The sequence below is a fragment of the Pygocentrus nattereri genome, chromosome 2 (assembly GCF_015220715.1).
Source record: "Pygocentrus nattereri isolate fPygNat1 chromosome 2, fPygNat1.pri, whole genome shotgun sequence".
Classification (NCBI taxonomy): Eukaryota; Metazoa; Chordata; class Actinopteri; order Characiformes; family Serrasalmidae; genus Pygocentrus; species Pygocentrus nattereri.
The window spans coordinates 27,179,005-27,192,636 of NC_051212.1; the positions used below are offsets into that span (position 1 = coordinate 27,179,005).

The window sequence follows — 13,632 nt, forward strand, 5'->3', positions numbered from 1 at the left end:
GATCTGGGATCAGTTTACCCTCATTTCAATGAAGATGTGCAGAATACCTGATCACATTGACTGACTTTTTCTTGTGATTTTGTGCTGTGAATCTCTCTGCTGTAGGTGCCAGGCGCTCAGGACTTGGTGGACTTCTCTCCTGTATATCGCTGTCTGCACATCTACACTGTACTGGTGAGTTTGGTACACTGTCTTAGATTTGCTTTCATGATCATCTTGGTCATCTTCTATTTAGGTTTTATAAGCTGCTATGTTCAATGTTTTTGGATTTAATTCGAAGGCATTATGTTGCATGTTTTACTGCCTTGCTTGTGTCTTTGCTCACTCACTGTAGTTCATGCTCACTCTGTGCACTGCCTTTCACTACTAGTGTGTATTCTACTTCTTTGGTGTGGCTTTGATGCAAATGGCTCAAATACATTTGAGGTCTTTTTGTTTTAATATGTTGTTCTCTGTAATGGAGGTGGGGGTTGTCACACTGCTCTTTTCTAAGTACATTATAAACATTATGTGCATAAAGATACAGATTTGGACCAATTATAAGGGTTGTAAGTACAAAATATTTGCTGCTTTTTATCTGGCTGAAAACTAAATGTGATATGTGGTGTAAGTTAAGTGATACTTTTTTGATCCCACAACCGGGGAAGTTCCACCTCTGCATTTAACCCATCCGTGAAGTGAAACACCACATACACACCAGTGAACACACACACTAGGGGGCAGTGAGCACACTTGCCCGGAGCGGTGGGCAGCCCTATCCACTGCACCCGGGGGGCAGTTGGGGGTTAGGTGTCTTGCTCAAGGACACCTCAGTCATGGACTGTTGGCCCTGGGGATTGAACCGGCAACCTTCCGGTCACAGGGCCAGATCCCTAACCTCCAGCCCACGACTGCCCCCCAAATAGGTATGTGCATGGTTGCTCCAGTACATGTTCAGCCATTTGCGGTGCCAGTACCGAATATGGAAATGCATGTTCAGATTCTGACCATTGAAGAACAAGGTGAAAGGGGGATAATGCAGAGAAACGGATGGAACAAAGTCTGTAATTGCAGAACTACAGACTGCTCCTATATGGCAAATGGAGCTGATGAAATTGGAACAGACTGAGCATATGTACAAATGCCCTCTATATTGTGAGCTGATGAGAATGGCATGTGAATTGAAAAGGAAACATTTCTCTCTGCTCTGGAGACTTTGAGGTTGTTTAGTGACATCAGAGGACAAAGAAGGATAGTGAGAGAAAATGAAGTAGTTTGGGCTCAGTGTAGAGGTGAAAGATGGCAGCAGCAGTGGCCAAACATAGCACATGCATGCAGGAAGGTAGGATGAGTGAAGATGAGAGAAAGCAAACAATAGAGAATAATTTATTTTGCATATGTTTCTCAGACTAAGGTTCTCTAGACAATGAATGGACAGTAGCACAATAATTAAAGGAATATTCCATTCCATTCCTTAAAATCTTTAAACAAGCTCACTCAAAGATGCGTCATGTAAAATGTGCTCTTCTAGAGAAGCTTGCTCTCTCTGAATTGTTCTCAGTGGTGGTAATGGAAACAAAACATCTGAAGTGTTTAAAGTCCCTTCTTCCCCCCTTTTCTGTATACTTAATTTGGTTAGATGTCAACATTGCTTTCTTTACTGTGGTGGTGATGGGAACCAGGTGTCATGATTTCTGCAACTCACATTTAGCCAATTTTTTTCTCTTTTGCTCACAACCAGTGAACTTATTTCTGTCTTCTGAATTTTATATGTAATATTGCTAATTGTGAAATAGTGGTAAATCTGTAAACTGTTTTCTCTAGGGAATGTTTTGCGACCCATGCGCAGTGCACTCCACAAATATTAGCACCCCTGGTAATCATGAACAAAATGAGCTGTAAAAAGTATTTTTAATAACTCATTGTTTTTAATCTTTTATGCTAAATATTAGCAAAAAGCCTTTGTCAGCTGTAATGATTAAAAGGAAAAACCTGAATCTTGTCATGAAAAAAAAAATATTATTGGCACCCCTGAAATTCTAAAAAGTGAAATCCCATTTATATTGTGTGTTTAGGACCACTTAAATGATCACATACCACATACCAAAATCGCTCATTTATTCATCATTATGAGAAAGACCAGAAAATACAGCAGTGATGTACGATGGAAGATTGTTAAGCTGCACAAATCAGGAAATGACTCCAAGAAAATAGCTAAATGAAAAATACCCATTTCCACTATAAGGTCAATAATTGAGAAGCTTAAAACAGCTGGATCTTCCAGGAAGAGGATGTGTGTCTATACTGACCCCATGCACAATGAGGAGGATAGTTTGAGTGGATTCTCCATGGATCCACAGCTGAGGAATTGCAGACAATGATTTATGGTCAGATGAGACCAAAACGGAGGTTTTTGGCAACAAATACTAGAGTTGAGTTTGGTGTGGACACAAAGCTAGCCATGCGGAAAAAGTAGAAGGATGGTGGTATATCTGTGATAATGTGGGGCAGTTTTATATCCAAAGGCCCTGGACAGTTCTAATACAAGGTATCACAGACTTCATCAAGTACCAGCAGAAATAAAATCAAACCCTGACTGCCTCAGATAGGAAGCTTAAACTGGCCTGTGGTTTGAATCTTTCAGAAGGACAGTGGTCAAAAACATGCCTCAGAATCAGCACAAAAATGGTTCACTAACCACAGAATTAAGGTTTTGCCATGGCTATCCCAGTCACATGACCTAAACCTCATAGAAAACCTGTGAGATGAGCAGGAAAGTCCACAGTGTTGGCCTCAGAATCTGAAGGTTCTGGAGAGGTTATATGTGGAAGAACTGTCTCCGATTATTTGCCATGTGTTCCTTTGTCTCTTTAACCATTATAGAAAACTTAAAATGGTTATCTTTGCAAAGGGAGGCTGCACGAAGTATTAAACGAAAGGGTGCCATTAATTGTGGCACACACAGATTTGAGAGTGTTTATTTTCTGCCAACATTTAGGTTTTCTTTTGTCATTGATAAAAAGATTATATCTTTTAATATTTTGATTGAAATATCAAAAATGATGAGCAATAACATGCCCCACTCCCCTAAGCCTGTTTTGCTTGTGTTTACCAGAATTGCCAATATTTGTGGCAGACACTATACAACTCTGCCATGAATGGCTTTAAAAAAAAAAAAAAAAAAAAGGTTTAGGCCAAAACCTTCTCTTAAAACTATCACAACATCCCGAGTGTCGGTCAGCATAATCATTTGTAATCATTTTATATAAGAACTTTCTGTGAGAGCTTTTAGAGGTGATAAACACTTAAGACATTTGGTTCCAGTCACCACCACTGTGAGTAATTATGACATTGTAAAATTTTCTAGAGTTTCACATTTTTCATCAAACCACGCAGAGTCATTTTGTTTATTTCTTAAATATGTAATTATGCACAAATTTAGGAAGATTGGCAGAGTTCTCCTGTTATGTCTTTTAAAGCTACTCCACGCTAAGCAGCCACACAAAATTATTACAGGTTCTGCCTGATGCCATTTACAATAGGTCTGCTAAATCTTTGGCCTAAAAGGAATTTATGAAAATGAATTCATGTTAGTGTTACTTGCTGGTAAATAAGTCCCTTTCACATTTACAACTATCTTACCATTATCAACATGCAGAAATGTGTATAGTGTAACTTCACTGGTCATTTTGATTACTTTTACGCGCACTGGTAGCTTTGTTTTCCACCATTGCCATATAGAGCAAAAGAAATTGCGCAGCCTAATAAATCTTTGAAAAGTGCGTCAGTTATAACAGTCCGTGTAAAACTGATACGGAAGCTGCACAGTAGTCTACAAAGCGGGAATGATACAATAGCAGAGACGTTTTAAAATAGATGGACTTTGGTGACATGAATTAAATGAAGCCTCGAGGCAAAGAATTTGCCTTGAACATTTTTTGTTATTGAATTTTTCGAGTTACTCAAATAATCATTTCAGCCCTACATCTCAGCTATTAAATTATCCAGAAAGTAAAATAAAAATGGAATTCTCCTTTAAACAGAAAAAGCAATTGAGGTAAACAGTAAATAATACCCAAACAAAACAAACACAGGCCAAATATTCCCCAGAGAAAACTTAATTTTACAAATTTACCCAGGACACCCTCAAATAAAAGATAAAGAAAGGAGAACATCACAGTTCCTAATAGAAGAGACCAGATGTGTTTCTCTCCACTAATTTTAGTAGGAAAGCTGTGTCTTTATTTCTTCCTGAAAGTGAATACTACTGCACATTGTTTTTCCTCTGATGTCAGGCTGACCTCTGGCTTCCAGACCCTGGGAAATACTCCATACTTGTATTCTTAAATGCATTACATAGGATGTCCCAGAAGGGCTAGTTCTTCTGGAACACCCACACACACTCTGCAAACTGTATGTACAGAATCTTAGAAGTGTGTCCATTCACAGGAAGTTATGTTGAAGTGGTAATTGACTTGGTGCCCCATTACTGTTTTAAGCAGACTTTATGTAAACAATTCACCACTGTAATGTGACAAAAGGACACTCAAGGCATGTTGCTCTTAAGTGTGCTATGTTAAGCTCTGAGGAGGTTGTAGAATGAGGAGGGCAAAAAAGAAGGAACTTGTATTTGCAGATTGTTGATGACCCAGGGGATGGAAAGGCAGGAGACAGAGCTTTTCTCCCTCTTTGTCTGTTTTGACTCCTAGATTGGCTGCTCTCCAAATATCTTTAGATGGTTAGAGTGAGGGAGCGAGAGATGGGAAAGACAAAAAAAAAAAAACTGAAAAACTGAAAGAAATGGATGGTAAGGGAAGCATTACCAAGCATTTTTAAATTACATCAAAAACTTCCAAAAACTTTCTTCCAACAGCAGTGATATTTAAATTCCTACAGCCTAACTAACTGAAGCAGCCTCTGTGAATTTCAGTATAAACCAGTATATCAGTTTGTATTGATAAATATTTAAGCATGGCCTGATTCAGCATGTTCAGAAAAGATTAGCAGTGAGACTGCAATATCTCCTAGCATTCCTCACATTAGCCATACCCAAAATACAGTATCATTGTAGTGTTAGCCTATTTATGTAAAGAATTGAAAGTCCGATCAATATGAAAATTGTGACAATACTGATTTAAGTGCCCAAAAATTGGATAGTGGAGATCAGCCAGTGTGATTTTCAGAATTATTATTGTAGAATAATCACAAATTTGTTAATCATATGAAAAATTCTTGAATCCTGAAAATACCTAAAAATGGTTTTATATTGAAAACGGTGACTCTGTTTTCAGAGTCAGAATGTTGACCTGTTGTGTGGTACATGCTGAGAGAGGCTGCTGGACTGAAATAAGCCAAAGAAAACAGCAAAAAAAGAATTGTAACAGCCTGAGGTGTTAATAAAAATTGACCTCAGTTCCATGGAGCCTTTCACCTGTTATTGTTGCATTTCCATGTTTTTTAGGTTGCTTTGTCCTTTTGGCATTTCCCTCCGTTGTGTTCTCTTCTGTTCTTTTTGTTTGACTGGCCTCTCTTGGACTCAATTTCGAAATGTGCCAGAAACAATAAACTCCTGTGTCCTTTTGGCCTTTCTTGCAATCACCAAATCTGACCAGGTCAGAAGCCATCAGGGATATTGCTGGTAGCCAAGATAACAGAGTGGATCAAGGTCATGCCCTGATTGAAATCTTTGGTGTGAGAGGCTGGCTGGTCGGTCAGTCGGTCTGTCTGTCAATCTGTCAATAGAGTAGCAGTCAAATATTTTATGACATCTTCTCATTGAATGGGGGTGTGTGTGTGTATATGTGAGTGAGTGTGTGTGTGTGTGTGTGTGTGTGTGTGTGTGTGTGTGTGTGTGTGTGTGTGTGTGTGTGTATATATATATATATATATATATATATATATATATATATATATATATATATATATATATATATATATATATATAATAAAAAATGTAAAATTGTGATTATCCCACTTGGGATGCTTATGTATTATTATTATTTTTTTTATTTAGAGGTGATCCTACTTGGGATACTTTTCCAAATGTTCACAGGCCTTGGTTAATTTACATAATAGGCCTGCAACAAACAACTATTTTCATGATAAATTATTTATTATCTGTTGTTCCATTAGGACTTAAGTTGATTTTTTTTATTAGTTGTGAATAAAAACATGCAGATATTAATCTGGCATAAATGTTACCTAATGTCCAGTCACCAGCTGTGTCAGATACAGAGACCTGAACCATACATATTAACACACTGGCAATAATTATGCATGTTATGCTGGCGATTTCAGAGATATACGTACGTGTGTGTGTGTGTGTGTGTGTGTGTGTGTGTGCCCATTTTTTTCAGCTAGCACTGCTTATTCTATCCGCTAAACTAAAGAATGACAGAATTAGCTGAAAAGCAGATGTTCTGTGATTTACTTTTGACTGTGGTTGTAATAAGATACCATGCGGAGTTTCTGCTGTGAATGCTGACTGTCTGACAGACCTGCTGCCTGCTGAACTCTGTTCTGTGTATCATACAGGAAACAGTCTTTTTTTAGATGACTTTGAAATAGTGTTTTCATAGTTTTTGCACAACCCTGTACTGCTGCCTTTTTTAAAATTTAAGGTGTTATTATTCATGTTGATTAGTTGTTGCAGCCCTAGATCACACTTTTTGGAATAAGCTATAACCAATCAATTTTTGTTTAATTTAAATGTTCTTAATAGTATTATACAAATGTATACAACAACAACAACTCTTATTATTTATCATCATTGTCGTCATCGTCATCATCATGTTGCCCTAGCTATGTCATTTAGATTAATGTTACTTACAGTCTGGTGTCTTTATGATGAAAAGTAAATAATATTTTTGGAGCAGTATGCTGAAGGGAACCTTTTGACACCCAAAGGTCCCCAAAGGTCAAACTTTAGTTTCCCTTCAAAAGAAATAAAAATCAGAATGAAATATCTCCATCTAGCTCTTTTTGCATGACTCTGATGAGCGTCATGCATGTTTTGCCAGGTCAGGCTCTTTTCACCCAGTGATGACCTACTACACTATAGTACCTCTGAGTGTGTGTTTGTGTGTGTATGTGCGCATACATTTGTATCAGGGAGGAAACAGACCTCTGTATTTGCCAGGAATTGGAGAAGTCTGGCAGAGGAGGTCCACATAAAGTAGGAATGTGCACGTCCCTATGGACAGGGTCAGGCCGAGGCATGTATCTTTTAACCTCTAGCATCTCTCCCAGGGATCTGCTCATGCATTGTTTGTGTGACTTTTCTTCAGTGTTCTCAGAGGTTTTTCAACAGAAATTGTTCTGACCGTTGTTTTTGTATAATGTCAGTCCCGTGTGCCCCAAGTTGTCCTTGTATATCTCACTTTGGTCAGTCAGACATCCATGTCACCATACTGCAGAATTACTAAAAAATCAACCTTGAACCCTTTAGGCTCCAGAAAGACAGACTTCATGAAAAGTACTGGTTCTGCCTTTCCTTCATTGCCCCTGTTATTTCTTCGCATTATTTCAGTGCACCATGCTATACTAGTACATCCATCCATCCATTAATTTTCTATGCCGCTTCTCCATCAGGGTTGCGGTAGACTAGTACAGTTGTACTAAAAATGATTCAGCCACCTCAAAGTTCAAGGTACTTAGGTTTGCATTAAACTTTATTTATATTAACAATCATCCACGGTATTCATAAACTCTCATAGTGGATTTGTTGCCTGTTCAAGCTTATTTTGTGAGCATGACGTTTATGTCCAACAGTTCAAAAGAAAAATCATTCTCTCCAAAAATGTCAGTGAGCAAAATTATTCAGCCCCCAAAGTCAGTATTTTATGGTGCAACCTTTACACTTTATAACCTCCATGCTACATGCTCACAGGTTTCTGATATTTCTCTCTTGGAATCTTTGCCCACTCATATGCAAAAGTTTCCAGCTCAATTTTCCTTTGTTTCCATACTGCTTCAGCTGTCTTTAAGTCCCACCCAAGGTTTTCAATGGGATTTAGGTCTGGGACTGGGATGACCAATCAAGGACATTCCAGGACTGACCCCTGAGCCCAGCATTGGTTGACTTGGTTGCATGCATAGAGCTTAAATTACCAATGTCTTCCCAAGTGTTCTCTTAAATTTGTTCTTGAGAAAGGTCCTAAAAAACACCCATGTCAGATTCATCACATGTTCTTAAACTACAGAATTGCTTGCACCTTTGTGCTCTTAAGTGTGTGTGGATTCTGTTCTTACCTAAGAACGACACCCAAATAAGAAAACACTGGTGATTTGTCAATGTTCATGAAAGCTGCGTAAGTGGGTTTCAAGATAAATTTCTTCTTAAGACCAGTTGGTGAATGACGCCTATTGTCTTACTGGAAAGTTGTTTTAGTTGCTTCAATTTATACACTGAAGGAATCATATTTCTTTAGTTTCTGATGCTGGTCATGCACTGTCAAGATTGACAGTTCTTGCTGTCAATGACTGAACAACCTCCGTGTTTGACCATGGGGATGGTGTTATTTTGTCACAAGCCTTGCTTCTTCTACACCAGACATACCATTGATCCATGGGTTCTAACTTAGTTTCATGACTACATAAAATTGTCTCCCAGAATACCACAGGTCTGTCCAAATTCCTGCTTGTGTGTGACGAGGTGTTGGGGCATGAAGTCTTTGCTTGTGTAGTGTTATTCTTACAATGGTCACCGGTACTTAGGTTCCTGTGTTTATCAGGTCATACTGCATGTCTTTGGCAGAAACGTGAGGGTCTTTGTTAGCTGTTCTGTTCAAGAGTTTCTCTTGGTGAAATGCTACTCTTTCTTCCATGCCCAGGTTGGTTTGCTGCTGTGCTATGAGTTTTAAACTTGTGCATGATATTTTTAACTGTCTCTTTGAACTTTGTGTCTGGGATATCTACTTATAGCCGTGAAATAATTTCTTCTTTTAGCTTTTGTAAGAACTTTTTATTCTTTGCCCTGGTTGCTGCTGAGCTTGAACACATGCGTGGGTGTGAATATGTATTATAGCTGAAGCAAAACTAATTGTCATTATAGTGTTCCCAAAGATCCAATTGTGTTGTAGCACAGTTTTGTAGCCTTATAGACTAACAGTGATTCTTTATTACATAGGGGTTGGAAAATATGATGTGGCTTTATTTTTTCTGTCTTACTTTCATTAATGTTTAGTCGGACTTCACAAATGTTACTTATATCTGTTCTGATTCATGTTATCAACTGGATCAGTAAGATGGCCAGCTCTGTACTTTTGACCATTGATTAACCATCAGCGACATGAATACCAATATTTGAGTACAGACGTTTCTTCAGCTTTATTTTTTAGCCACCACATGGTAAACTCCTTAGAATGCGAATCTCCAGCTGGCTTTTTTTTTCCCTTTCACTTTTGAGGAAGATGAGGTTCACACTTGTTTTGTCCAGGTCAGTTGCAAAACAAGATCATTTAGTTACCCCCCACTTAGTTCACTTAGTAGCTTTTGCGTCTTCAAGATAATGCCTTGAAATACTAAGGTTCATTATGCTGCTTGAGGATTTTATGTTGCATTTGCTGCAGGTGACACAGCTTTCTTATTTTCCTCATAAAAAAGTAATGCCTGGTCTTTCTGTTTTAGCCCATTTTAAATGTGCCTCATGCTTAGATGGCATCAATGTCCTACTCTGTAATTTAGTTTTGTATAAAAGTAGATTTAGAAATTTCAATATCAACACCCATAACTGTATTGCATATCTCCAAGAGTTTATTCACAATATGTTGCAATATCAGTATTTTGAACACAGCACTGCAGTCCAGTATGTGGACATGTGAGGCCTACCACTGTGCACTTTTCTTGCCACTCTTGATGTTTTATCTGTGCTCAGAGACGGAGTGCAGGTCCTGGTCTTGCTAAATGATTAGCTCATACTTCAGAGGAACTGACCAGGAGAAGATGATAACCCCATCACATGAGCACTGCTTTCTTTGTTTTTCCTCTTTCATTCCCTTCCCTATTAGTATCTGCTCTTTTTAAAAGTTGAGACCTGGGTTCTTTGCCCTGGAGTCTTGCTCAGATAACAGACTGTGCTGGAATGGAGGGCGGTGGGGACGACAGTTTTAAGCAGTTTTGGAAAGGTTGAATTCTCCAAGTCCTGAATGAATGAGCCTTTTTGTTTTTGGTCTCTGCAACCCCTGTTGCAATCAGTCTAATTTGTGCTTTGTGATTAGGAAAGGCCAACTGATTCGTTCTTATTTGAAGTTGATTGTGACTCTTAAGTGAAAATCATTCTGGTTTATCTCTCTCTATTGTTCCAGCAAAAGAAAATCATCAGATCATTCAAATGCTCTGCCCCTTTTCTCCTTCTGCTGTTTACCCTTTTTTTTCTCGTTTAGTGCCTTTTCTTGCTCTTTTAGACTTGGAGCTATCTGGCATGACTGGCACCTGCCATATCAGTTTGTGGTACTGTAGTAAAGTCATTCTCTTGCTCTGTTTTCTCCATTTTTGATGTTGAGTGAAACATGTGTTTTTACCCAGGGTGCCCGGGATACATTTGAGAACTACTACAGGAAGCAGAGGAGGAAACAAGCTCGACTTGTGTTGCAACCACATTCTAACATGGTATGCACTCACCCTGCCACTCTGTTTGTCTTCAAATTTATGTACTCTTCCTCACGTCCTCACTGCACCTCCCACACTAACAGCAATATTTTAAGGCTAAGTCAAGAGGCAAATGGCGTTAATTGCCTATGTGGAAATATATAGTACATGAAAAACATGTTGGTAGTTACAACTGTATAAATTGACCTTTCCATGCTCCGCCTGGACACACCTGTACAGGACACTGGCAAAAATCTCATTCAACGGTTTGGTGCATTTCAATAGTCTGGAATGCATTCCAGGAATGTTACATTGACAGCATTTCAGTTTGTTTCTGTGTTTGAGTCCATTTCAACTGTTCTGAATCTCAGTAGTTTTAGCATCATGGTCTACTTTTAGATACTCCTTGAAAGTGATGTGCTAATTTTAAAGCAGAGGTTCCTAGTCCCAGAAATTTGTGATGTGTTGAGTCACCAGAACTGGGGTTGGATTGGTATCAGCTGAAGGTTTTTCAGTGTTGGTATCACAAAGGAAAAAGTGGCATTCTGCCATCTGTAATTTACATTTACAGCATTTAGCAGACGCTCTTACCCAGAGCGACTTACAAGAAGTGCTTTGTCAATCTAGAGAAAATTTACACACAAAATATGATGTGAAAGACCCCCTATTTACACTTCTGTTTGCGCCCTTCTGTATTGACCATTTTGAAGAATCTTACAAATTGTGCCACTACCTTTATCCTAAAGCCAATATGGATAATGTGTTCTTCATCACAGAGCAAAGAGACTACATTTCCAATGAGGAATACTGTATGTTTATATAAAGGCATTATAGAAAACAAAAAAAGAATAGATTAAAACTTTTCTGCTACCTTTTGTTTCCTCTGTCTGGTGTGTGTGTGTGTGTGTGGACTGCAGCATGAAACACTAGAGGGATACAGACGGTACTTCAATCAAATTGTAGGGTAAGTTCGCCATGCGTTTGGCTGAATTTTGAATTAAAACATTGAATGTGATAAATGATTTTTAATGCTTGTAATTATCTCTGGGACTAAATAAAGCACTTAAAAATGGTAAGTGCATTGTGGCATTCCACTCATATTCATGCCACAGTCATTCACTCTTCTACTTTCAAAGTCCAAACCTTTTACCCTCCTTCAAATGCAACCCTCCTTCCCAATATTCCATCCTGGGGCTCTTGGAAAAGCTGCCAGGTTGCAGGATTTATGGACTCAGGGATATGGAGTGGCAGATGGGTGTTATTCCAAGCGTCTGGATGGGAATATGGGGAAGGTCGGCGTCTGGAGCAGAGGCTTCCGTAAACATCCTGGTGGCATGGGCCATTCCCTGGGCACTCCGACAGCGGGATAAATTTGAGAATGGGGATGTGCTGCCTACTGGACCCAGAATCCAGAGTTTGTTGGACAGCCACATGCTCATGTATATGATCTGTATCTCCTTATGGTTGCCTTGCATAGTTTTAACAAATTTAACATCACAAGAGCATGTTATGTAAGATGATTATCTGCCTTTATTGGTGTCTTTCATCAATCTATTTTGTTCTTACTCTGTAGTTTCTTTGTAGTAGAGGACCACATCCTGCATACAACTCAAGGCTTGGTGAATAGAGCTTATGTGGAGGAGTTATGGGAATTAGCCCTGTCAAAGACGATTGCAGCACTACGTACCCACTCAGTATGTCTCTATAGCTTTTTCCTCTGTACCACTGAATTCTTTATGTATATTTTGTGTTCTTTGGGTATGTGCATATGTAAAGGGTATCCATTTAAATAAAATAAAAATAAAAGGTTTGGTGGACTAGGGCTAATGCTATGGGGTTGTTTTTCAGGGGTTTGTCTAGGCCGCTTAGTTCCAGTGAAGAGAAATCTTTGTTTTAGCTGAGTAAGACATTTTGGACAGTTCAATGCTTCCAATTTTGTGGGAACTATTTAGGGAAGGTGCTTTTCTGTTCCATATTAATGCCTATGGATTTCGTAATGTCATAAAAGCCCCTGTGAGTGTAATGTGTTGGTGTTCTAATGTTTTTGTCCCTATAGAGTGCACGTGCACACGTGTGTGTGTGTGTGTGTGTGTGTGTGTGTGTGTGTGTGTGTAATATGTGCCCAAATGAGAGTGAGACAGTGACAGTGGACCAAAACCAAAAAAAAAAATTTGTTCTCTTGAAGACTGGACCTTAATAAGTCTTTAACAACTTCTACTACAAATTAATGGAAAACATAAATGATGGATTTTTTTTTTCCACTAAACAAAATCCCTCTTCTACTTGGATTGGATTAAATGTTTCATATAACGTCTGCTCTGAATGAATCCAACCAATTTACAATTACCATGTTATTTTAAAGTAACAACTTATCACTGTCATAATGGCTGAATGGTTTACTACTTTTCTGGTTAGATTTTATGAACTCTAGCATTCTTAAAGAATACAACCAAACAATATAACTCTGATTAGCAATTTTAAACTCCAAACACTGTTAGCTAGCTAACTAGGTATAAATACATGCCTTTGAGACCATTTAGTAGCTGCCCATTAGCAGAACAGTTGGCTAAACATTTTTTTTTTTTTTTTAGTTAGGTTTGACTGTAAAATAAATTTGACTGGAGTACTATACCTAGTTAGATGGTTAGGAGGTGGTTACTACACATGCAAAATGGTTGGCAGGATTCCATTTTGAGTAATTGGTCTGTTATTGATAGTTTCAGTAGTTATCCTTCAGCATTAGCGTTTATGAATGTGGCACAAATGGTCTTAAATGGTCTTTTTATCTTTGTGATTTTGTTATTAAATTAAATTCAGACTTTCAGTGTTTTCTTTATATTATATAAATATATAAAATATATTTATAAAAATAATATATATTATATATAACACAAGATTTTGTAACTAAAATTTGCAGAACTAAAGTTATTACTGTTATTATTATTATTGTTAACAATATTACTAGTACTACTACACATCTGATTTTAACATGTGTCAAAATATACAATTTTATTTTTATATAATTAAAAAAAGAATTATATTTGGGTAATTAATCCTAGTAGATCC

The 13,632-nt window shown here is 38.0% G+C and overlaps 1 protein-coding gene across 5 annotated transcripts in view; it reads left to right on the forward strand.

The window, feature by feature from the left end:
• Nucleotides 1-13,632, forward strand: part of exoc6b (exocyst complex component 6B) — a 119,690-nt gene that overhangs the window by 45,454 nt on the left and 60,604 nt on the right. For all 5 annotated transcript variants that reach the window (XM_037546660.1, XM_037546662.1, XM_037546663.1 and 2 more), the window contains exons 8-11: nucleotides 106-174; nucleotides 10,504-10,587; nucleotides 11,484-11,530; nucleotides 12,140-12,260. In XM_037546660.1, coding sequence (XP_037402557.1) covers nucleotides 106-174; nucleotides 10,504-10,587; nucleotides 11,484-11,530; nucleotides 12,140-12,260 — 321 coding nt within the window. The remainder of the gene's footprint in view (nucleotides 1-105; nucleotides 175-10,503; nucleotides 10,588-11,483; nucleotides 11,531-12,139; nucleotides 12,261-13,632) is intronic.